Source organism: Lynx rufus, unplaced genomic scaffold (assembly GCF_022079265.1).
Source record: "Lynx rufus isolate CCGP_SWC_20201006 ecotype Redwood Valley unplaced genomic scaffold, mLynRuf1.p SCAF_13, whole genome shotgun sequence".
NCBI lineage: Eukaryota > Metazoa > Chordata > Mammalia > Carnivora > Felidae > Lynx > Lynx rufus.
This window is the reverse complement of record NW_025814827.1, coordinates 48,192,787-48,217,796: the sequence shown is the minus strand read 5'-3', so window position 1 is coordinate 48,217,796 and position 25,010 is coordinate 48,192,787. Positions and strand designations below refer to the sequence as shown.

At 32.9% G+C, this 25,010-nt stretch overlaps 1 protein-coding gene across 5 annotated transcripts in view; it reads left to right on the top strand.

Annotated features, from left to right (window-relative positions):
• The first annotated feature begins 537 nt into the window (after positions 1-537).
• The window catches only part of NOVA1 (NOVA alternative splicing regulator 1), a 148,905-nt gene continuing 124,432 nt past the window's right edge, over positions 538-25,010 (top strand). For 2 of the 5 annotated variants that reach the window (XM_047074629.1, XM_047074627.1), the window contains exons 1-2: positions 538-704; positions 2,450-2,593. In XM_047074629.1, coding sequence (XP_046930585.1) covers positions 569-704; positions 2,450-2,593 — 280 coding nt within the window. In that variant the 5' untranslated portion in view covers positions 538-568. Of the gene's footprint in view, positions 705-1,389; positions 1,415-2,449; positions 2,594-25,010 lie in introns of those variants that run through there. The other 3 variants (XM_047074631.1, XM_047074630.1, XM_047074628.1) reach the window with 2 other exon arrangements.

Here is a 25,010-nt window from a genome sequence, read left to right as displayed (position 1 = left end):
CTCCGGCAGCGGCGGCGGCGGCAGCACCAGCAGCGGGAGCGAGCGCAGCGCTAGCGCGGCGCGGGGACCGCCGCGCTCCTTCCCGGCTCCTGCCCTCCTCCGCCGCTCGCTCCTCTCCGCATCCACCTCCTTCCCCTCCTCCTGCTCATTCACTCTTTCCCTCACTCTCCCCTCCTCCTCGGCTTCTCCCCGCGCCCCGCCAGCCCTCGCGCTCTCCCACTCCCTCTGCCCGTCCTCCCCGCTCCCCTCCTCCCGCTCATTCACTCGCCCCTCTCCCTTCACTCTCTCCCCCTCTCTCCTTTCTTCTCCTTCTTTCACCCTCCGTCTCTCACACCCCCTCCATTCCCCTGTCTCCTTTCTGACACTGCACTGCAGCTGCTCCTCAGCCCTGCCCCCTCCCCAGTGAGAACAAACCAGCAACATTGCTTTTTTTTCCTAAAGAGATTTCTATTGATCCGATTAAAAAAAAAAAAAAAAACCTTAAGAAACCCCAAACGCAAAAAAAAAGAAAAAAAGCCAAAACAAAAGGGAGAACCTTCTCCCCGTAGCAGCGGCAGGAACTGCAAACATGATGGCGGCAGCTCCCATCCAGCAGAACGGGACCCACACTGGGGTTCCCATAGACCTGGACCCGCCGGACTCGCGGAAAAGGCCGCTGGAAGCCCCCCCTGAAGCCGGCAGCACCAAGAGGACCAATACGGGCGGTGGGTATCGCTTCCACCTCCCCGCTGGCCCCATCCCCCGCCGCCCGCCCCTGCCTCCCTCCCTCCTGCCGGCCTCCCTCCCTCCCGCGGCCCGGACACCTCCAGCCCGAACCCGGCGGCTCCCGCGCCCCTGCCCCGCGCCCCCTCCCCTGCACCTGCCCCGCACCTCGCCGTCCCGGACACATTTCCATTTCTCTGTTTATCATTCATCAAAATGGCGACCGGTTTTTCGGAATAGACCTATCTTTCCATTTAATCGGTCTAAAGACTGACCATTTAAATATCCTAGACCTGGGCAAGGGGGTCCGTTAAAGAGGAGGAGGATGACCCCGAGTGAGGTGATGGCCGCTCGAAGATGCGCGCTGCATTTAACAGTCTGATAAAATAAATAAATAAATGGCACTTGGGTAGCGGATAGCAAATGATTGGGGCATCGGAGAGTTTTTCCCTCTCCATCCCCTTGCTTTGGGCCACAAGTAGTATGCAAAATCTTGATGAGTGCATGCTCTTACCGCACTTACACTGTCGTTGCAAATATCTCATTGATTTGTCTTCAGAGGTGTGCATACGAGGGTGGGGGTGTCTGGTACTGTGACTTGTTAGTTTAACATCCTGCGCTTCCTGGGAAGATGAGTTATAACGGGACCGGTATCGCTTCTTCATTTGCACTGGAGTCATCTTAACAATGCACCCAATGCATCGAGGCAGAGGTGAATTTATCTACAGCATGTACATTAGAGACGGATGGGGGTCTTGCGAATGGCACATCCGCAAAATTTAGAACGTTTATTCACATAAGCTGGATTTACTGGGGTGTTTCCGATTTAAGACTTGATCAGTTTGTCAGAAATTAAAGTTTACGGAGTTGGCTTTATATTTTCTACAACATTTCATTTCACTCTTTCTTGGTTCATCCACTTCCTCTGTTTTTAAAGCTGTGGCTATTTTGGAGAAGTAACATAATCTGTTTGGTCACTTTTAAGTGTATTTGATATAAATGACTCCTAAGCTTTTTAGTATTGGCAGAATTCTTCTTAAGGTCCTTTAATTAATGAGCTTAAACGAGATCATGGTAGACTAAGAAGTGCTAAAGAAATACACCAGGATTAGTTAGATTTGCCAGTTCACATCACTTTGAGTTATTTCCTGGCAGTTATTGCAGACTTGGAATACACCCTACAGTTTGGGTGGATTATTTGGTAGGAGAAATGTTTGTTTTGCATACTTTAAGTAAGATATAGGCAATGGCTGATTGTAGTCCTTAGGTGTTTGCTAATGTCAAACCAATATAGCTCATCACTATTTACAGTCCTTTTACTTATTTGTATTGCAATATGGTAAGTGAAGGTTTGTCATCATATAAATCTCTGAAGTTTTGTTAAAGGGTCAGTTCATTTCATTTTACCATAGTAACCACAGATAGAATTGGAAGACTTCCATGTTTGGAATAACAACTGGAATTTAGTCATCAGTTTCTACAGTGCTGCAAAATAATAAAACATGTTTAGATTTTAATTCCAAGTTTAAAAGTATAAATCCTACAAAATGAGAAACAGTTTGTACCTATTTATTTTTCAGTGTAATTGGCTTACTTTTGTTCTTTAAAAAAAAAAAAAATTAACCCCATATTTCCTGCAGCTATATGCCCAATGTTTTAATTGCTGTTTTTCCCTCTTGAGGGTGGAGAGGGGATAGAGAGTTTAAAATTATCATGTTAACCAAATATATTTCTTTGCATTTTTCAGAAGACGGCCAGTATTTTCTAAAGGTTCTCATACCTAGTTATGCTGCTGGATCTATAATTGGGAAGGGAGGACAGACAATTGTTCAGTTGCAAAAAGAAACTGGAGCCACCATCAAGCTGTCTAAGTCCAAAGATTTTTACCCAGGTAGGTGCAATGGTGAAGAGATTGTTTGATAAATCCCCAAGGAAATAAAGAGAAGATCTACGTGTGTTGTATGTTGTATTGAAGGAAATTCTTAATAGTATAGACTTTATTTATATATTGTATTTGTGGAAAATTTTAAAGAATATTTCCACTCTTGATTATGTTTTGTTTCTATAATCGATATACTGTGTCTGTGATTTAGAACAATTACGAGATAACATCTTTTGGGTATGTCTAAATACTTCTTTCTAATTAGGAAAAAACTCTAAAATTTAAAGATAGAAACATGGACAGCTGGCATCAGGAAATAGGGTTCTTTTGAAGTTTTCAGACATCATTGTAATGACAATTAGTCTAGAGTGAATTCAGAAGAGGGGGTAGGAAGGCTTCTTAAAGAATGGACCATTTACTTCTAAATCCATTATGTACCTCTTTCTGCTTCACTGCTTTGTTTGTTGGCCCTGGAGTGAAGTAAAGAGGACAAGTGCTGCCTCTTCAGATTTTTAAAATACTGCGTTTTTAGTGTAATTGTGACAAGGAAATATATTATTATGTAAGAAGTAAAGTAATACTTCAAAATTTGTGTTATGAAGAGCTGTATTGGATTAAAATCTGGTAACAGTTGTGTGGTACTATAACCTACTGGAAAATGGCAAGTTTCCTAGGTGGCATAATTTTTTTTGTACTTTTCAGTGTGTGTTTTTTATTTCAAGTGTTATACAGTTCTCTGTGTTTTATCTTTTTCTTTTTATCATTTTGCTACTCATTATATGGATTTTAAATATAATTGGATAATCTGCATAATTGAATAGTATATCTCTTAGATAAAACATTAACTGATTTGCTTTTACTCAGGTGTAGCTTCTGCCATTTTTTTTTTGGTTATTTTGTCTTCATGGCCATAAAAAAGTATTTATTCAGTGCTGAGGAGACTGATACTGCTTCTTCCCCCCCCCCCCCATAGAAAAACAAAGCTCATTTGCTTTCAATGATCTAATTTCAGTAGAATTCTTTAGTAGAGGATTTCTTTTTCATAGCCAATTGATTGGTGGGAGAAAATGGACCATTATGCTAGATAAGAAGGTTTTAGAATGGTTGAAAATATCACTTAGTTGTATAAACTAAATGTAGTATATTTGGTAAACACTACAAACATTAAGCTAAAATGTAATCTCTTAGATATGCTGTCCTTCGAAAGTTTGTTCCTGTGAGTGTAGTTTTGTAGATGGCTTTCCTTGTCTCTGAAACTTTCCTTATGCATTAAGAAAGTTTACTAACATATTCACATTCATATGTTTGAAAGGTATATTATGATGAAAAAAATCAATGTGGAATTGTGAAAACCTTAGTACAAATAAAAGCATTCAAAAGAGCTTGATTGCAGAATTAATAACGTGATAGTTCTAGGAAAAGAGCTGCAATGGTAAATTAAATTCACTGTCAATAGATGAAAATGAAATAGCTTTTTTGCATTATACATGAGGTGGTATCAGATGTGCAGGGATGTTACAGAAAATTGGTGTTTATCAAGGATATTCCAAATAGTAAATTAAATGCCTTTTCATTTGAATATAGTTTATTTTCAGTGGGTTTGAAAGGGTGCACCGAGAATTAGATCTTTTGTTTTTAGTCCACTTAGTTATACATTTTTTTCTTATTACATTGAAATTGCTTATTTTATTTATAGTTCTGAAGCACGTTATTCATATAGAACAAGAATATCCGTTGGAAAAAATGGAAAACTGGAATGCGTTGAACAAAATTTTGTGTGTGTAGTGACGTAACCTGATCAAATGTGATTTGAAATGTCTGGATAAAAGAAGGCTTATACTCTGCCTGTAACAGGTGGAAACCAAGCACACGCTATGGAATTAATTTTAAGGATAAAGTAAAGCCTTGTAATTAATAAGAAGTTGTATTAATTCTGAACACTTTAATTTAAATATGGTATTACTGGATTATTCCCTGTTCAGACAGATACATCTCTCTTCTTCTGACAGACTTCAATTTTAATAGTCTTTCTGTTCATACTTGACCACAAGCCTGTGGAATTATCTAAGGTCCTGGTATTCTTCAACATAACAGCCTCTGAGCTACTTTCAACTTCTCGTACTCAGATATATTTAAGGGATACTTACCTGCTCATCTCAGATGAACCAAATTATAAAACTGTGATTTCTTATCGCCGAGTTCTTACAGGATTATGCAGTAATTTGGAAGCCCATTTTTGTGTTTCATATATGTATTTATGACTCCTCTATTAGAGTGAACATGCCTGATGTTTATTTCATCAAGAATCTTTCTATTTCTTGTTTGGTAAGACAGTGTATTTGGGGAAAAGTATACTTTAGTTGTATAACCTAATGGATTTTCTCAAATTACCTAAGTTTCAAACAGAATGTAATTGTGTTCGGAAGGTTTAGTTAAAATACTGATGTATTTAACACAGACTTTCTTTAGGATGTATAAGCCAGTATACAGACACACTTTGGGGATATTTTAACAAATTTCATCTCAAATGTATGTCCATTGTTTTTACTATAGCCAATATAATATACTCATATTTATCATATTTGTGAAGTTTTTTGTTTTTTGTGTTTTGCTCAGCTTGTATCTTTAAAATATCTTAAACAACCTCGCCTTTCTGAGTAATTTTTAATATTTATGGTTGAAATCAAAACATTTTTTGCGCATTAATTGGTGTGATTTAGAATTTGTAGAACTGTATATTATATTGTGTATTTCAGCATGGCATAGTAAATAAAATAATTTGGGGAGATTGAGGATTGTGAAATGAATTTTTTAAATTACTGTAATCAAAAAAGATGTATGAGTAGATATACTTTTGCTGTGTAATTCATCTTTTTAGAAATCTAAATCTTACAGGATACTAGTTATTATCTGTGGTTTATGAATATATCTTTTTTTCTTACTTGATTAAAGCAGCCTATTTATTTACATATCTTTTCTATAATTAGGTTAACTAAAGTTGTTGCCTTGTAGTAAAAAGCAGCTTTCTCATTTTTGGGGAATATATTACTGTATGCATTTTCAGAATGGCGATAGTGTTCTTTTATTCTTTTACTTGGCATCTGAAGATGTGTTTAGTTTTGTTAATAAATAGATTGATTTTATATGTTAAAATAATGCATGGTTCAGGTAGATAATCCAAAAAACTTATGGAATACATTATTGATTGGGAATAGTAAAGGATTTATAAAATATATTTTTTCATGTGTGCCTTAAATTTTAGAACATTTCATAATGCACCTATTGTTATTCCATTGTATGACACTAGAGATCTTCATTATATCCACCAAACAGAAATACTTCACTGTAATCGCAGCATATATTAGTGTGTATCTTACACTTTCTTCGTATTTATGGCTATAAAACTGGATCACATTTGATGTAAAGTATTTCCTTTTATGGTCCTTAAGTTAAAATTTGAACTTACATCCCTAGATTTATTGTATCGTAATCTTAGCATTGCACAACTTGGGTGATTTTTTTTTGTTAATCACAAGCCAGTTATGTGTTAAATTTTTAAAAGTCTTGAAAAAGAATGTAAGTGCATTTTTCTTTTAGTGAAGGAAGTACTCAACACTGCCTTAATTTTGACATGGGGAAAATTCAGTGGCCAATTTAACCTTTAGGATCGAGACTGTATAACATAAGAATGATCATTTTTTTGGAAATGAGATGAGTTAATAAAGTTTTAGAATAGATCACTTCTTTTGTTTACATTATTGAAAGAAGAGAATTATGGTGTTGGTAGTACAATGGGAATACTTTTGTCCAGCTTTTAAAAGTTGCAGTCCAAACACTTTTCTTTAATCTTAGATGCAAAGCATTTTAGAAATTTATTGGTATGTATTTTAAGGAAAAATTAGTAGATACATAAAATTGTAACAAGGAAAAATAAAAGTAGTGTAATTTCTAGTATTGTTGAGTTTAATATGATGGTTATGATTACACTGTACTATCCCTTTGATTTTAGTATGATCAAAGAGTTGCTGGCATGTAATGTGCTTTTCTTTAAATCTTCAACTTGTAATACTTATATTTATCATATTACCTGTTGTTATATTTTGTCTCTCTATACCTTAGTTGAAGGAGGAACCATAATCTTTCAGCTAGACATTAGTATCTCTCTGAAATTTGCTGTATTTTTAATATTTTCTCATTTTAAGAAACAGGAAATCTCAACATATGAAGGAATGTTACTGGCATAGCACAATCTATGTTAAAATTGTAGAGTCTGAAGATATAGTTTTGATACTTAACTCCTGTAAACAAATGTTTTATAGCATAAGATTTTTAGAAAAATTGAATTAGCACTAAAAGTCTTAGGTATTGTATTTATTTGATTTTTTTTTTCATTCTGATGTTATATCTTCTATCATTGATTTAGTAAGTTGTGGAACATCATTTAAAGTATTGACGTTTTCATGAATTATATTGTATAATGTCACTTTGATATTAGCTATTTGAAGCCTTCTGGATTTTGGAAAAATAGCTCATTTAAATTTGTGACGTTGTAAGGAAATTCAATATGTCTAACAATATTGCCTTGCAAATATCACCCCCCAAAGCTTTCAAGAAGAGTTTAAACATAGTGAATATAACCAGTGAAATAGTTCAATATTTATGTATGGAAGGTGTTTTGTATAATATGTAAGAGGAAAAAAAATCTGTGTCTTGGGAACTCTAAGGAGTATGTGGTATCACTAAAAATCTGAGCAATAAACACCCATCAAAAACTTGTCTATTTTATAGCTATTTTGTTTTGTTTTGCTCTGGCTTAAGCAAATTAATTTTTAAGCTTCTAAATAACACAGATAACATTTATTGAACATAATTATGCCACTTGTTACCTAAAATTCAGTACCTAATAAAACTGTTTTTTACCATAGAGTTTAGTCTTAGTTGTTTTCAGTTTAGCGGAGTTGTTTTAAAGCACTTTTATGAGCAAGTGCAGCTTTTCAAAATAAAATTGGGGGGACAAGGGTGGGAGATTTGTGCTTGATTGCCATCTCATTTCCATCTTTGGATACAGCTCTAGCATAAAGTTAAACAACATCTGCAGAGATCTGACTGACAAACATCTCTCTGGGACTCATCATTGCAGCCTGCAGCAGGTGCATTCAGCTTGCAGTCTTTTCCAAAAAGAGGTTAGTTTGTTCTAACATTTATCAGTAGACCAGTGGGAGCAAGTGACTAGAGAGAAGAGGTTGGTTGTCACTTGTCCAGTGCTGGAATACTACAGGTAATTGGACTGGACTGGTGGGAACCGCAGCAGCGTGTGTCTCACATTGCACTGCAGCTGCTATGGGGCTTAATTAACCTGACCCTCAGAGACTGAAGTGTCATGGTATAAAACACAACATGCAAGAAACGAAGCAGTATTTTTCAGATACTTCCTGGTGTCTGAGTTGGTGAAATTTCCATTTTCTTCGTCTCGTTCTTAAAAAGATATGGCATAGGCTTTTCCATTTTTTTATATGGAAATATTTGAAACTAAAATGATTTCTATGAATCTGATAGAATCCACACACGTAAAAAGATATTGTATAGAAATAGAAAGAAAATAATCTTAAGTCAGAAGTATTTAACTTTACATATTCCACAAGTACGTTTTCAAATCATGAACGAGCAGAAAACAAGTGGAAGTACATTGTAATTTTTTAATTATCATTATCGTAGCTTAACATTTGTTTATTTTCAAACATAACCCATGTAAAATTAAGTTATATCATTTTAGCATGTTAGAGGCTTTGGCAAGCAAGCTTTGCTGAGTGCTTTGAAGTGTTTCAACAAACAAGACAGGTATAGCATAAAAACTCAAAAAAAATTAATCTGTCATTTATTTCTATTGTTTGAAATTTCTTAATCTGTTTGAAATACTGACTTACAATATGCTTCCATGACATATATAGAAGTTTCTTACGTTTTCTAATAGTGTTCCCACTTATTGTAGGTGTCTAATCACAGTGCTGTTTATTAATTGGCCCTTGAATGGAAAATAACTTGCAAGGTAAAAACGCCTTTAAGTTAAATACGGCAAGTGCTATATTACTTTAAAATAATTCTGAATTAAAAAATATATTTGGAATCTTGTGAAGGAGTTTTATAGTTTTGATTTTTCTCTCATTTTTACTGATTTGAATTTTTTGGTCTTCGTTGAATATAACCTGTCAGTTACCAAAGAGGAATTAAGTTTTGGAGTTTGCACAGAGTTTTTTGTAACTTATATGCTTTTATTGAAGGAATTTTTACCAGTATTGCCAGTAACTATTGGATTCTGAAGTTACTGCTTATAAGAAATCTTTTAAAGTTTATTTTAATTGAATTAGGTATAGTAGTAGTTTATTGGTAGTTATAGTAATCATGGGAAATAAGATTAAAATAATCATCACTAGAAGTTAATATAATCATTTCCGTACTTTTAAGCATATGTTATTTTTCAGTCAAGACTTTCCATTTTTGAGACCTTGGATCTTTGTTTTCTTTCCAATTCTTATCAATATAGAAATGATTCTTTAAAATTCCACATATATACTGCACCATCATTTTTAATTGTTTTTAGAATTTGGTTTTTATGGATATTTATGTATGTGTATAATTTTATACTGACCGACTCAAGTTTTTTTGTTGTTGTTTTTTTTTAATTTATTTGTTTTTGAGAGGGAGAAAGAGTGCACACAGGGAACAGGCAGAGAGACAGGAAGAGAGAGAGAATCCCAAGCAGGCTCTGCACTGCCAGCGTGGAGCCTGATGTGGTGCTCGAACTCACAAACCCTGAGATCATGACTTGAGCCGAAGTTGGATGCTTAACTGACTGAGCCACCCAGGTGGCCCTTTAAATTTTTGATAAAGAAAACTGAATAAAAATAAACATTTAAGACTACAAAGTAAAAATGAAAGAATATTATATACACTGATGAGCTTTTGAGATATTTTCCGTATTCCCTGAGTTTCAAACTACTATATGGATATCCTTTCCCATAACAAAACTTGGTCATGAAAACATATAATATCTACGTTCCATCATTGATCTTTTGCTGCTTCCTGCAGGGCCTGTCATAGCATCGTTGACAGGACCAGATGAAAAATGAAATCAGTATCTTGAGTTTTTTAACAGCAAAATGATTCAGGTAAGATTATTTGGAATAGAAAATAAACCATTTTTTACCATTCCTAAACTAATTTTATTTAATAATTGATATTTAAAATTAATATATATTTTTTTTATTTCAAGACCTGTTCTATGTTCTACTGATGTTCAGTATGTTTGTAATTTGCAATTAATTTTATTCTGAACTCAGTAATTTTTAAATTTTAGACTGTAGTGTTTTTTACTTTCCTCATGAAACTAAACATACTTTTTGAAGTTTTGAGAAATAACTTTTCTCTTTCAAAGGTTTTTGAGAACAGTTTTACACTGAAGGCTCTGTAATTGTTTGGCAGGATAAATTTTCACATAATGTACTTATTAATTAAATAAGACTTCAAATCCTGCATTCCCTTTAGGATATAATATATGCTGACTCTCAGTTGATTCAATTTTTAAAAATCATTTTTATCTTAAAGAAGAAAGTTTTCATTTATATTGTTAATAATCTGCTTCTCTAGGAATTAGATTCAGTGACTTTTTATAAGATCTAGTAATTGGGGGGGAAGAATTGGAAGGGCAGAAAGGAAGGAATTGGCAGAGCATTTCATTAACACTGAATATAGTAAAGGAATGTGGTATGTATTTTTGTTTTATGTTACTAAATATTTTAGAAGAACTGTAACTTTTCCATCTGATTACATTCGTTCTTGAAATAACTTGTTTCTAAAGGAGTTAGTATTGGAGGCTATTGAGCTTATCATTCACATTTTTAGTCTTAATTATTCTTTGTATAACTGCATTTTAATTTTTCTAAGATTAATTTATGTTTTTTTTAAGTCACGGAAGTACTTTTTAATAAAACCTGGTGTGAAATCTGTCTAGAAGCTTTTCTCTTGTTTATTATGTGTATTTATCAGATGCTTCCTATGAGCCCAGGTGTAGGCAGCTCCTTGGTCATCACGACTTAGAGTTATTACAAAGCATTTTTTCTTTGTTAAAGGGTTTGGATATGTTTTACTTTTTCCTAAAAAGTTGCGCTTTAATTGTTCTTCTTAAGTTTTGTGTTAAATTTTTTTCTGTTATATGGCATCTCTGTCAAAAGACTTACTGAGGACCCTTAGAAATAGCAGAGAGGCTTTCCATTTTAAGAGACTGAAAAAATCATGGAATTGTGGGACCAGATGAAAGGAATGGATCTTAGATCTCATCTCTTCCAGAATCTCTATTTAACCATTGAGCAAACCAGGATACCAAGATAATAAGTGGTGCATGTCAATAATCATCCTTTAGCTTTTAAATATGTTTTCTGAATTTGTGGTACAAATTTTAGTAGGTACTTCTTTCTCTTCCTGTTTTGCTCCACTCTTTTTTCCCTTCCTTTTTGGATATGACTCTCTGAGAAAATAATTCTTTAATTTTTCTCTCTCCTAGTTTTAAAATGAATGTGCCTCCCCCCCCCTTATTTTAAATAAGTTGAAAGCACGTTAGTTATTTTAGAACAGTTTTTGTTGTTGATTTGCTATACTGAAGGGTCAAATACAGGTTCTCTATCACTACCACACATTAAAAAAAAAAAAGTTATGATAGGTTATATTACTTGGAATATAGCCTGGTCTCTTTTTCCGTAATTGTAGTTTGAAGATGTCAATATTTCCAGGGTGATTTGATTTCTACACTTTGTTACTTTTCTTCATTTGCAATGTTTGCTTTCTTTTTCTTTCTTTTTTTTAATGTTTATCTTAAGAGAAAGTGGGAGCGGAGGGTGGGGCAGAGAGAGAGAGAGACAGAGAGACACAGAGAGAGAGACAGAGAATCCCAAGCAGGCTCTATGCTGTCAGAGCAGAGCCCGACACAGGGCACGATCACATGAACCATGAGATCATGACCTGAGCCAAAATCAAGAGGTAGGACGCTTAACCAACTGAGCCACCCAGGCACCCCTGCTTTCCCTTCTTTCTTTTGCTTGCTTCCAGTGTTCCTTAGCTAAATTTTTTGTTCTTGGTTTAACAGAGTATTGACCTTGATTTTAAAAAAATGTGTAGACTTTCTAATTTAAAATCTGTTTTCAAGCATATATATATTTTCTATATTTTTATGTCTTCCATAAAAATTTTCTTAAGTATTAATATTTGGCTGGGTATTCATAACAGTTGGTTTAAAAAGAAAAAATATTATGGTTAAAAAATAAGCAACAGGCTAGTTGTAAGGCATTTTAAGTAAAGGTGAAGATGTATTATACAATAATTTTTAATTTTAAAACATCACTATTTTCTCTTTTTTGTCTTTTTCATTACATTGGTTTGCTTCTCCGAGTTCTGATGATGTTTGCGTTGTAAGCTTATGGACTACTTTCTAACATAAATATAAAAGTACTCAGTGTGATTTTTGAGGAATTTTTTTTCTTCACAGCTTTAAACCAAAATGAAAAATCTTTTGTGATAGCCTTTACTTATGTCATTTAAATAATTGAATTAGGCTTCATTGGTATGAAGGAATTAATGTTGTCCTTCATGCCTGTTGCTGTATGTTCAGTTTACAGCTCAGTGCTGTAAACATAGGTGGCAGTTCAAATTTAAAAGAATGTATGTATGAATGAATAAATGACTGATTTAAGGCTTCTTCTGTGAAGTGTGAGTACAATGGATAGTGGGCAGTTTATCTTTAAATTTTCATTATATATCCAATTTACCTTGAATGGGGGGTGGTGTGTATATGTAAAACCCGTATTTCAGATAAGTGAACAAATGAGTTCAAAAATTTAAACAAATGGCCATAGAAGTGTTAACACAAGTATGGGCCAGGTATTAAAAAAGAAGAGTAGAGTGAGAGAAGGGAGTTTTGCTTTGTATTTAGCATGTTGTCCTTTGTGAAGGAAACTATAAAGCCAGTATTATGGAGTACTTAAAAGCCATTTCCAAAATGTAGATAATTAATAAAAATATTCTGACTTAACCAACATGAGCATAATTAACATTTATTGATAAAAGTGATTTGAAATACCTATATTACAAGATTTTAGAGTTACGTCACATTATGGTTTTTCTGCTGCCACATGTCTACTTGTTCGCTAAGGAACATCCTGTTGATGACTTTTCTTGAGTTATCCTGAAAATCAAAGTTTATTAACCACTAAATTAAAGTTACATTATTAAAAATATGATTATTTTAATTGTATTTTAATATCTTCACCTGTAGAGGGGAAGTTAACATGTATAAATACATTATGACTTTTAGAAGCTAGACTATTTAATTTTCTCATTTGTGAAAGAAAAAAGTATACCAGTTACATAGTAGACCAGAATTTATTTGCTTAGAGTTTGACTAGAATATCAAGGTGTTAGTATGTGTTACTTTATTTGAAAATAAAATTATAGGAAAGTTATCAAATTTGGGCTTCTTTAGTCTTTTACTTTTTAAACAGTTAAAATTTAGAGAAATCCATGAAATACTAATGTTTTTATTGTATTAGTACATTGAGTTTTGCTACAATGAACCAAGAAACATCTAAGATTTAGTAGATAAATCTAGTCTTATGCTTAGTCCTCTACATTTTTATAAATTCTCTTTATTTTTTTAAAAGCTGGTGCAGAATAGTGGGCTAAAATAATTCTATTGTAGTGTTTCTTTACCTGGTGCTTCCTTTGCTACTACCATGGGATTGTACTTTGCTACTACCTCTTGGGGTTAGAACTAGGTATACAATGCTCTGAAGATCTTATTCTCAAGAAAGAGAGCAGTAAGACACAAGAAAGATAAATACCTGGTTAGAATAAATTTTAATAAATGTATAATGGTAGAATTGTGTCTACAAGTTGAAACTACCTCTGTCCGCGACCAGATCTTGCAGGGAGAAGGTGGACTTCAAAGAAAAGGGGGGTTTTGAGGGTTGAATTTTAATTTGCTTGTTGGGCAAGAGTGGAAGGTCATTTGAAGCAGAGACACAGTGTATATTTAGGTAGATATGAAAATTCCTGTCCTATTCAGGGATCCAAAAGTAGTTTGGTATTACTAGGTAAAAAGTGGATGTTGCTGGGGGGAAAGTGGGGATAGGGAGATACTATAGATATTTTTAGAGACAAGAGAGAATGAATGTATTACATGTGAAAAAGATAAGAACTTGTTTGAAAACTGCTATTATTAGCAAGAATTATTTTAAAGAAAAAATACCTCTGTTGTGTCTATAAAATGACCCACAATGGCACTGAAATTAAAATTTATGCACGTATTTGTATAAAAGTTAATAGTTGTACTTTGGAGGAGGATTGCCTTAATTATCTAAAAGTAGAGCTGAGTAGTAGACTGAGGAATGTGACTTTCTGCTTAGCAATGTAAGTAGAATTAAAGAGAAGACTACTTTGTTTACAAAGGAAAAGACTAAGGGAAAGGTGAGGTAATTAGAAATACGGAAAAAGAGATGTTAAGAAATACGATAGTTGTGTTTTATTAAGCAGTTATGTGCCAAGTGTAAAAGAAAAGCGTGGGAACCTAGTGAAGGACAAAATCCAGTGAAGAATGTTTTGCTGTACTCAGGAATAGTGTGGAGAGAAGTATGTTTTTGACATTTATTCACTTTTACATACCTTGTTGTCTGTGCAGACACATTTAAAATTAGCTACTTGGTTTCTTTTACTAGTTTGTTTTTGAATCATATATCTGATACAATTTTTCTCATTTCTTAAATTACATGAATATGTAGACCATTTTAGCTCTCTTGATATGTGATGAACAGATCTATTCATTTTTAATTTGATGAAAATTCGTGATTTACACAGCATATACATTTTTTTTAATGTGTGAATTTGATGTCGTTCCAACACTAAAGTTTTGGTATATGAGAGAGACATTGGTCAATGAAAATAAAAACTGAAACTTCTTATTCATTGTAAATGGATTTTCTGTTATGTAATTATTTTATTTGGAGTTTCACATGATTATTGAGATTCAGCAGGATTCTCCATCATTGATATTTATTTCCTAAAGGAGTCACTGTTAATCGATACTCGATCAAAATCAGATTAATTTAAAAAAGACTGAAAAATATGGCACTGTGTTTCCATTTAGAAAATGAGATTAAAAATCTATCTAGCGTTTTATACTGATTTGTGAAATCATTGGCTAGTTGTGTAGAGAAACATTAAAGAATTGAACAGCTGAAGTGACATTAAGCACCAGATGGGGATTTGAAATGAAAATATTCACTGTGTAATCTTTATTTAAGTGCTATTCATAATTCAATAATACCAGTCGTATAACTCAAAGTTGAATTCAATACAAAAAGGAAGCATAAGCAAAATCTCTGCCTTCAAATTGATACGCATATCATGGTATGATATCATGACTTGTTCTTAAAAGGGATAAATAATATAGGTAAGACAACTGCATACATTTTTTGCAGAGGCAGTACAATTCTCTTTGAGAAAAATTTTGAAGAATTTTGGGTTGTGAATTGTTTCAAAGTAACGTTTATTTAAATGGAACATCTTTTATGAATTCTGTCTTTGAAATTATATTCTATTTTGCATTTACAAACATCTTCTAAACTAGAAACTTCCAGCCATATTTTCTTTACAGTAATATTTTAAATTTCTTCTGAAGTGCATACCTATTTTGTTTAAGGAAAGGTATGTTCCTCTGAAAGCTTTATCACGTTTTTAGCTAAATTGGTATATTTGACATCTTGTTTTAGAACTAGAATGACTCTGGATATGAAAACACAAACTGTGATAATAAGAAAGATATGCCATATGTGGCAGTTTAGGTTGGCATATATCTCAAATGGCATGTTTAATGTACTGTATTACTAAAATTAGTAATTTTACAGTGGAAGGCTGCTACTCTTAGTATATAGTTTCATGCTGGTGGGCTTAGAATGCTGACAGACCCTTTACTTTGTAAATCCCTGTTTTCAGTCCTTGCAAAAATCTTTTCTCTGTTAAAATTATCTACATGGGATATGTGTTAGTAACTTATTCTCTGAAGTTTATGAAAGTATTATAAATAGTATATAGTTTGACAGATGATTATCGATGTGAATAGCAATCCTGTATGTTGTATTTTTGTCAAGGAATAATAATGCTGATATATTTATATGGCAAAAAATAGTTTAGCAAAATAAATAAGAATCGAAAACAGTATTTTTACTTTTAGGGAATGTACATATGTTGGCAGGAAAAGCTTTGAGGTTCTAGAGTCTTGGCAGTGAAGCTATTTTAAACAAACTGAAATAAATTATTGCCCTTTAAAAGAAAATACTCAACTTTGAAATCATATTGCACCTTTCTTGAACATAATTTTTTCTTTTCTCTTTTAAAAATATTGATTTTACTGAAAATTTTTCTTAAGGCCCGTCAAATAATTCAGCAGACTGCATTAAAAATAAGTAGAGAGGCGCCTGGGTGGCTCAGTTAGTCAAGTGTCCAACTCTTGATTTCTGTTCAGGTCATGATCTCAAAGTTTGTGAGTTTGAGTCCTGCTTCCAGCACAGAAGCCTTGGGATTCTCTCTCTCTTCTCTCTCTGCCCTTCTCCTGCTTGCTGTCTGTCTCTTTTTCTTTCTCAAAATAAACTTAAAAAAATAAGTAGAAACTGCAATGTGATAGGGATAATTTAGGTGATTTCAAGGGATAAATAATATAGGTAAAGGATATGAACATTTTTTGGCCACTTAAACTATGCAGGACAAATGCAGTTCTGCTTGAGGAAAATTTTGAAGGAATTTTGACTCGGAGAGATGTTTCAAGAAATAGTTATCTAAGTGCAGTATCTTTTAACGAGCCTGACTCTGAATTTATGTGAGTATTTAAACTATCTCTATTATCGTTAATGGGAAAAGTGATAGTCTTGTTTTTAAAAGTCTAAAACCAATTAACTAAAAGTTACTTAATAAAAGTAAGTGGTATATAAAAGTAGTTTATTAATCATGGCTTAGTTAGCTCTTACATTCTATCACTTATTTCAATTCTTAAAATTTCAATGTAGGCAAGAATTCTTATTTCTGTTAACAGTTCAGGAAAAGTAAGAAAGACAGTGAAAGTTGAAATGATATGTGGTATAGCAAGTTAATGATGAACCTGTTTTTTTTTTTAACTGTTATTCTGTACCTCTTTGCATTAGACTACTTACAAAGTTGATTTCAGAAATACAGTATTCAAAATTTAAGTAAGGTTCACCAAAATGCTGCATTCATTGGTCAATCACTGGGAAATAATAGATTTTTTGATGGCTTAATAATTTTTGGCCCTATTCACATAATAAGGAAATCTTACAAATTTGAATTTTGCCATCAAAAGAAAAGCTGTAATAATTAAACAAAATGGAGACATAAAAACAAGTTTTCTGTCTTGACCAGATCTCTGTAAACATTGAATTTTGATATCTTTTATGTACTTTTCCATTTTCCTATTGATATTAGAGCTCTAAGGTAGTTTGCCATTTCACCTTATCTATGAAATTATTTTTGTGAGGTTATTTACTTATTCTCAGTTTGGCACTTATGATTTTGCTTTTGCTTTTTAAGTCATACATAACCACCGTAGAGATTTGTTAAATTATACATGAAGTTAGAAAGATCTAGTCAAATAAATATGACAGTACTTCCTATAATAAAAATTTTCATGAGGAAAAAAATGTGTTGGGTGTTAGATAGTGAAGTTTATTAAGAAATTATCAAGTCAGGGGCACCTGGGTGGCTCAATCAGTTAAGCATCCAACTCTTGATTTCAGCTCAGGTCATGATCTTGTGGCTCATGAGTTCCAGCCCCTCATCGGCCTCTGCGCTGACCCTGCAGAGTCTGCTTGACTTTCTCTCTCTCTGCCCTTCCCGTACTCACTAACTGTCTCTCTCTCTCTCTCTCTCTCTCTCTCTCTCAAAATAAATAAACTTAAAAAAAGAAAGAAATTGTTAAATCAGCTCAGTGCTTTTTAATGCCTTCTGGGTATGTAGAATGGAATGCAAGACCCTCAGGGACCGTGTGGTGTCAGAGCAGAGTTTATCCGATCTCGACATTTAATAGCTGTATGATTTTTTTTGTCAGGTCCTTGGATCTATAATTTTTTCATCTGTCTAATGGAAATATTAGTACTCCTCACACAGTCATAAGTTGTTCCGGGTACCACAAAAGGGAAGATGTAAAAGTATGTCACCATAATACCTGCCATATAAGCATTTTATAACCATCTTTTTAAATTTTTTCTTTCCCATATTTGTTACATTTAATAACACTAAATATACAGCAGACATTTTAGTGTAAAATAAACTATAGAAATGTGGCTCTAAAAAGGAAAACATTGCTATAAGGAGTTTTTCTTTCAAAATTGCTTTTTTCTTTTAATAACTGATTGTTATTAAAATATAAGCAATACAGAGAAAGTTAAAGCTCACTTTTCATCCCATCCCTTTAAAATAATATAAATAATTTGGTGTATATTAATTTTGACTTTATAAACGCCTTCTTATATTTTTATATATCTTATACATTCAATTCAATTTTTAGATACAATTGTCATATATATTTGTATTTGAATAGATAATTACAAGTGATATTCATTGTTATAAATGGGATGAATTTGCAGCAAATCACCCCTGTTGGTTAATGGATTTGTAGAACTTCTAAATACTCTAAGGTGTCCTCCCAGTCACAACTATGTGGATATTTTTATGTGAACATTTTTATGTACATAGCTTAAAAATGTGTTCTGTGATACCCCTGAGGGTACACAGAGCCTTATTGTTTATTTTTTACCCATATGATTGACCTGAAAACTAGAGATAAGGATTTATAATATTGAAGCATATTATAATCTCATATGAAGCACATGGGCTTCATTGTATTTAAGACTCTTGAAAATTAACATAATTTATTAAACCCTCCTTTCTTCATCTTTGTACATTCAAATATAAAATGTTAAAAATATTTAATAAGAAATCAAATGGTATATAGAATATTTAATACTTCTTTCATGATCTTTTTCAAGATACTGAGACTTCTGAAAATCCTTTACCTGTTAGTTGAAAAGAAAGTCATAGTGTATTAAATGATGAAGCTAGATGTTTAGTAATATAGGTGATAGTTCAAGACTTATTTTTCAGCCGTTTTTAGCTTAAAACATTGTTTTAATTGCTTCTGTAAAGCAATTTAGTTCATGTTCATGCAACTTTCAGGGAAGATCCTCTAAAATTTAGTGGTATGGTTTTACTAAGAGTATGTTTTGGGGTCATGGCATATTACTTTCCATTCCTTAACAAATATTCATATTTTCCTTGACTTATCACAAAAATTCTTGATTACCATTATGGTGAAAAATTTTTTGTGATGTGTGTATATTTTGTTATCATCAGTGTGTAAACTTAATGTATTCAAGTGCCTTGCATATTAGATATATTTATATGTTAAATATTTAGGATTTGTCTAATCCCATAGCAAAAACAATTGTGTATATGATTTTTTTTGTGTGACTGTGACTTTAAGGGCAATAAATATACTTAAGATCATATCGATTCTTACTGCTTTGTGGAAAGTATAAAACCTTAGTGAATATCTGCCATAGTACAGAGTAAATTCAATTAAATATTTAGAATGTTACACCTTTGAATATGTAAGAGTACTAAATGTTTTAGGAAAAAATGAAGCGAGAAACTTTGCTAAAGGTCATTTAATTCCATAATAATTAAATTTGTGGGCCTAATCTTTGGAGTGATGGGTTTATTCTTAGATACTTAGAACACATAGAGATGTTGAGAGTGTTTGAAATCTGATTAGATTGAGTGTAATATTGAATGTTGGCAGTTTATGGAAGAGGAATCTGTATTAGTCGAGGGTAGAGGAGTCTGAGGATTATCTCTGATTATATTAGGGTATGGTTTGAGGAATTATTGAAATTTGAGATAGTCTGTGAAAGCTGAAAAGAGCCCCAACTTCCTTGTCACTTGCAGCATTTTCACTCTTTTTTAGAACCAGGGCAGCAGGCTACACCATATATGATGACTTTAAGTATTAATTCCAAAACTTTCACTGTCATCCTGATTGATGATCTTACGTCCTGTTTCACTGAGAAAATAAAAGTAATTAAAAGAAATTTCATAAGCTCCCATCACCAGATCTAGCCACCTAACTACATCAGTGCCTATGTAGTCTGTATTTTCTCTTATTCCGATAAACTGTCCCTGCCCATACCAAAGGCTAATCCTCCACTTTTATTCTAGATTTCGTTCCCTCTTAGCTACTCAGGAATGTTTTAGCAATTCTTTCGTCTTCTTATGTTATCAGTATACCAGTCAACAGCATTTGACAGTGATCACTATCTTCTCTTTAAAGCATTTCATTTTGCTTTGAGCACACCTCTGCCTCACTGATTGCAACTTCCAGTTTCCTTTGCAGGTTTCTTCTCATTTTCCTGAGCTCAGTCCTTGGACCGCTCCATACTTTTTCTTGTACATGTTTACACCCTTGGAGATCCTATTCATATTCAGTGTCATGGCTTTAAATAACCATCTGTTCTTCCATGACTACCAAATGTTTATATCCATTCTGGACCTTTCATCTGATCTCTAGACTAATGATGCAGTTACCTACTGGGTATCACTTGTATGTCTAATAAATATGTTAGAATGAAATATTCTGATCTTTCAAATCCTCAAATCTACTTCTCCCACCGTCTTCTCTGTCTTAATTGCAACCTCATCCTTACAGCTGCTAAGGCCAAAAATCTTGGAGTCATCCTTACTTTCTCTCTCTCTGTTAAAGTTTACATTGAATCCATCATAATTCCGACTTTGTTCAAGATTATTTGCCTAATGTGAAAGCCAAAAGCATACATTAAAAACAAAGTAAATATTGTAAAAATGCATTCTGTTCTGCTTACCCAGGTGCAGAATCAAGGAAAGATGTAGTTAGCTGTGAGTTCAGTGTTAAAACTCTGGAGAGTGACAGAAAGTAACCTGTCCTAGTTACTGGATTGACCAGACTGAGCCCTCGAATTGTTCATAGTTTCAAAAGATAAAGCAATGGGAAATCTAGATTCATGTTTAATTTTATGTTATAGGGAAGTCTACAGGAAATAATCTGTATTCTAAGGATTATAAGTATCAGTACAATCATAATAGTAGCATAAATGTTTTATACCTGCAGGAATTGATTTTCAGAGAATAAATATGAAGCAGTAGAATTAAGAAAATTCTAAATAATGCCAGTTCATTGGATTGTATCAAAATTGAATCTTTTGAATGTTGAGGACATAGTTTAAAATGCAAACTGTTAGTTTAAAATGTAAACAATATATACATTGTGAATGATTAAATATATACTGAACCATTTGGAATATTGTGCCAAATCAAAACTTCATCTTTTTTTCAGGATTATACCTTAAAGAAAATACACACCTAAAAAAATAAATTACCTGAGTGGTAATTGTTTTCCTATAAAATATTTTGAGATACTTTTATGCTTGTCAACTGGGAACTTCCTCATTTTTCTGTCTGTCCATGAAATATTATTCTAGTTAATGGACTTCATTTCTCTTTCTAATTTAAATCAATTAGTTTTCACTTTACTATTTTATGTTTCTCATTCTGAAGTCAGTTATTAAAGGAAATTGTATTATTTCAAACACAAGGAGAAAAAAAATAATTGAGTTTTTATAGTGCTAATATATTTTCAATAAATAATTATGTATAACAATTTTGATTTCTTTCTAATTATACATTTCATTGGTATGTCTTCCTGGCAAAAGATCTTTGATCTCTGGAAATAATCTGCCAGAATAAGATAAAATCAATCTGTATACCTGTCAATGTACAGATGATTCAGTAGAGGAAGTTTCAGTAGAGGAAGGAAAGCTGATGGATGTGGCCTCCTGGAATTCAGGGGCAAGAATGTGTGTATGCATTTGATTTCATTTTTACATGCAACATTGAAATTTGATTTTTGTGGCTCAAAATTTTAGCTTAAAATTTGTGACTTAAAACATTTTATTTTGGCATGCTTAGTAATTACATATTTCTTTCTTACATCATTCCTTAGTATTATTAGTGCTTATTTATGTGAGATGTGAGTTTGCACATCATTCTTACATACTATTTTGGAAATATCTATATGATACTATTTTCATACAGGTGATAGAGACAGACTTTATATAGGCTTTTCTGATTCCAAAGCCCATTCTCTTTTTATTATATCATATTATGGTGTCAAAAAATCCTTTCAGTGAAAGCAGTTTTCCCATATTTTACTCATTTTGAAGTTTTTTTAAATTAAAATTTATTTTAAAGTGTTATTACATCATTGGCTGGTTTCAGCATACTCAAGTCATGCTTTTAAATTTTCATCTGTGTAAAATAGCTTTAAGATTTGTCTGCATAAGCAAATAAAGCATATTTAGACTATGGTCATATTTAATAAAAGTTATATATGAGAATGAAATATAACTGGAATTGTAACCTAATTCCTGATTCATAACTTGATATTGTTTCTATAAATTTGGTATTGACTAAGTTAAAGATGTGAAGTAAAGATTTACTTATGTACTTAGCTAGCAAATATTTATTAAGTGTGAATTGCATAGTGGGCATTTTGCTATATGCAGAGATATTAAAGACCAAATATCCTCTCAGAGAGAGGATATGAAATGAAGCTGGAGTGTCTGGCTAGAGGGTCTTTTAGTTGTGTCAAATAATTTGGACTTTTATTTATTTTAAATCTAATTGCATACAATATGTTAAAACGACTTTCTAAATCTCTAGTTATTACATATTCAAACCTATATGGATGATCAAAACACCTATATGGTAGAGGGTATTTGCAGTTGTCAGAGAATTATTTAGTTAGAATTTACCTAGGATATATTTGACAATATAGTTAGCATTTTTTAATATTAAAAGCCATTATGTTTGGAGTAGCTGGCTAACTTTAAAAATGTGAAGTTATTAGGTAACTATTTTCTGATAACATTTTTTTTTCAATTTTAAGTAACCATTCATTTGTGTGGCTCTGTTTAAAGCTGGAACCAAAAGTTGTTTGCTGCAAAATATACTTTATATTAAGACTTTGTTAAAGAGAACGATGTGTATGGAAACTATCAGAATTAAATGATTTGAAATTAAATATGAGTGACATTACCAAAGTAGCAGTGAATGTGTTACACTCTACACTAACCATATCATTACTGTTTTACTTTTTCCAATTTTATGGTATCCATTTCTGTTCTTGAAAATCTTTAAAAATGTGTAATCCTTGTTTTCTTGAACTGTCATTATTTAAGATAAAAGTGTAGGGTCTGATGTTGCTCAGCCTCGTACTTTTATTGTCATCCACTTTTTGTACTTTTGCTCTGAGGTTGCTGAGCATCCCTAGATAAAAGACTAAAATTGGACCAATTGATTCTGCTATTCAGCATAGCATATTATTTCCAATTGAGCCAGCTCATGTTTGTTTTTTTTTCTTTCAGTAATCTCCATTTAGCTTTCTATCCTGTGCCTGTGCTTCAAACTTTCCATCTTTGTCAGCCTAGCAATTCACCCAACACCTTCATACTCTGTAAATGAACTTGCTTCAGTTTCTTGAGATCGTCTTCACAGACCTCCATTAACTTCTTTTATACTTTATATTACTCTGTAACTTTGCTTTTAATCTTTTCTTACATTTATCTTTTGAGATGGAATTCTCTCTTCATCTTTTGAGGCTATATTTCAGCCTGTTTCTTTTTACCTTTTTTATACTCTTGTTTTATTATCTCATTCTTTTGGATCTTTTTATTTTTTTCATTAGATCCTTCTCTTTGGCTTGGAAATCTCTTCAGTTCTTATTTATCTTAAAGTACAAACCACTACATCCTTTCTTTGATTCTGATAATTCTCTTATGGTTACGCCTCTCATCCCTCTGCAAATTTTCTTGAAAGCATAATCTGTATGCTGAATTTCCATTTTCTCAACATTCAATGCTCCTGAAGTTATTCAACTCTCTTAAAGTTTTGTTATCTCTTAGTTGTTTAACTCACTGAAATAACTTTTTCAATTATCTAGTCATCACCTTCTTAATTTTCTGGAGTATTCCATGTTGATAATCACTCTTTTGATACTTTTCTTCCTTTGACTTTGTTGACATCGTAAGATTCTGTTTCTCTTATTGTCTTTCTAACTGTATCTTCTTAAGCATTTTGAGGAGTTTCTCTGTTTTAAATCATCCCCTCAATGTAAAATTACATTAGATTTTGTCCTTGCTCCTATAGTTTTTTCTGACTTTATTACCTTTGTTCAGATCATTCTTAAGGCCATATGTTTAGCTCAAAACTGTTTTGAACTTTAATTTGTGTAGTTCTCATCATAGATTTCATGTATTTCAAAAAAAGCTGATTATTATTTATTTTTTATTTTTTTTAACATTTATTTATTATTTAGAGACAGAGACAGAGCATGAGCATGGGAGGGGCAGAGAGAGGGGGAGACAGAATCTGAAGCAGGCTCCAGGCTCTGAGCTGTCAGCACAGAGCCCGACGCAGGGTTTGAGCTCACGAATTGTGAGATCATGACCTGAGCCACCCAAGTGCCCTTAAAGCTGATTATTTAAACCTTATTTACAATCTTTCTGTTACCTTTCCCTAAAAGTACAAGTTCCTTAATATGGTTCACATGATTTGCCCTTTTACTCTTCTTTCCAGAAATAGTTGGTTTTCTTTCCATCTTAATCCTTTATTAAATGAAACACACACAACATATCCACATGCGCGTGCACACACATACACACACACACACCACTATTCCTATGTATCATTAAGGTTCCTACTTATATATGTCATCATTTATAAAGTCTTTCGTGACCGTGAAAATCTAGTTAAGGCACCCTTCTTTTATGCTCATGAAGCATTCTGTACTTAATGTTCATTGCAATTATAAATCTGATCTAGCAGAATAAACTACTAGCTCATTGATAATACAGACCATATCACCTTTACTTACAGTGTATCCCTAATATTTGACATAAGATCTTAATGAAAATGTAGTCTCTTTCTTTTGAGTACCCTCAGCATGTAGAGATCATTCCCTTGTTTGGCAACACCACAGTGGCAGGGTACTCCCAAAGAGAGACTGTCTGATCTCAGTTGTTCTCTGTTCTCTTTAGAATGTAAGATACTTATTTCCTCCTTCTTCCCTTCTTCAGATTCTAGTTTCCAAAACCGCAGGCAATATGAAAGGCATAATTATTCATTATATTACATATGTATTGAAATCTTTTTTTTTTTAATGTCTTATTTATTCTTAAGAGCGAGAGCAGGAGCAGATGAGTGGCAGAGTGAGAGAGGGACACAGAAT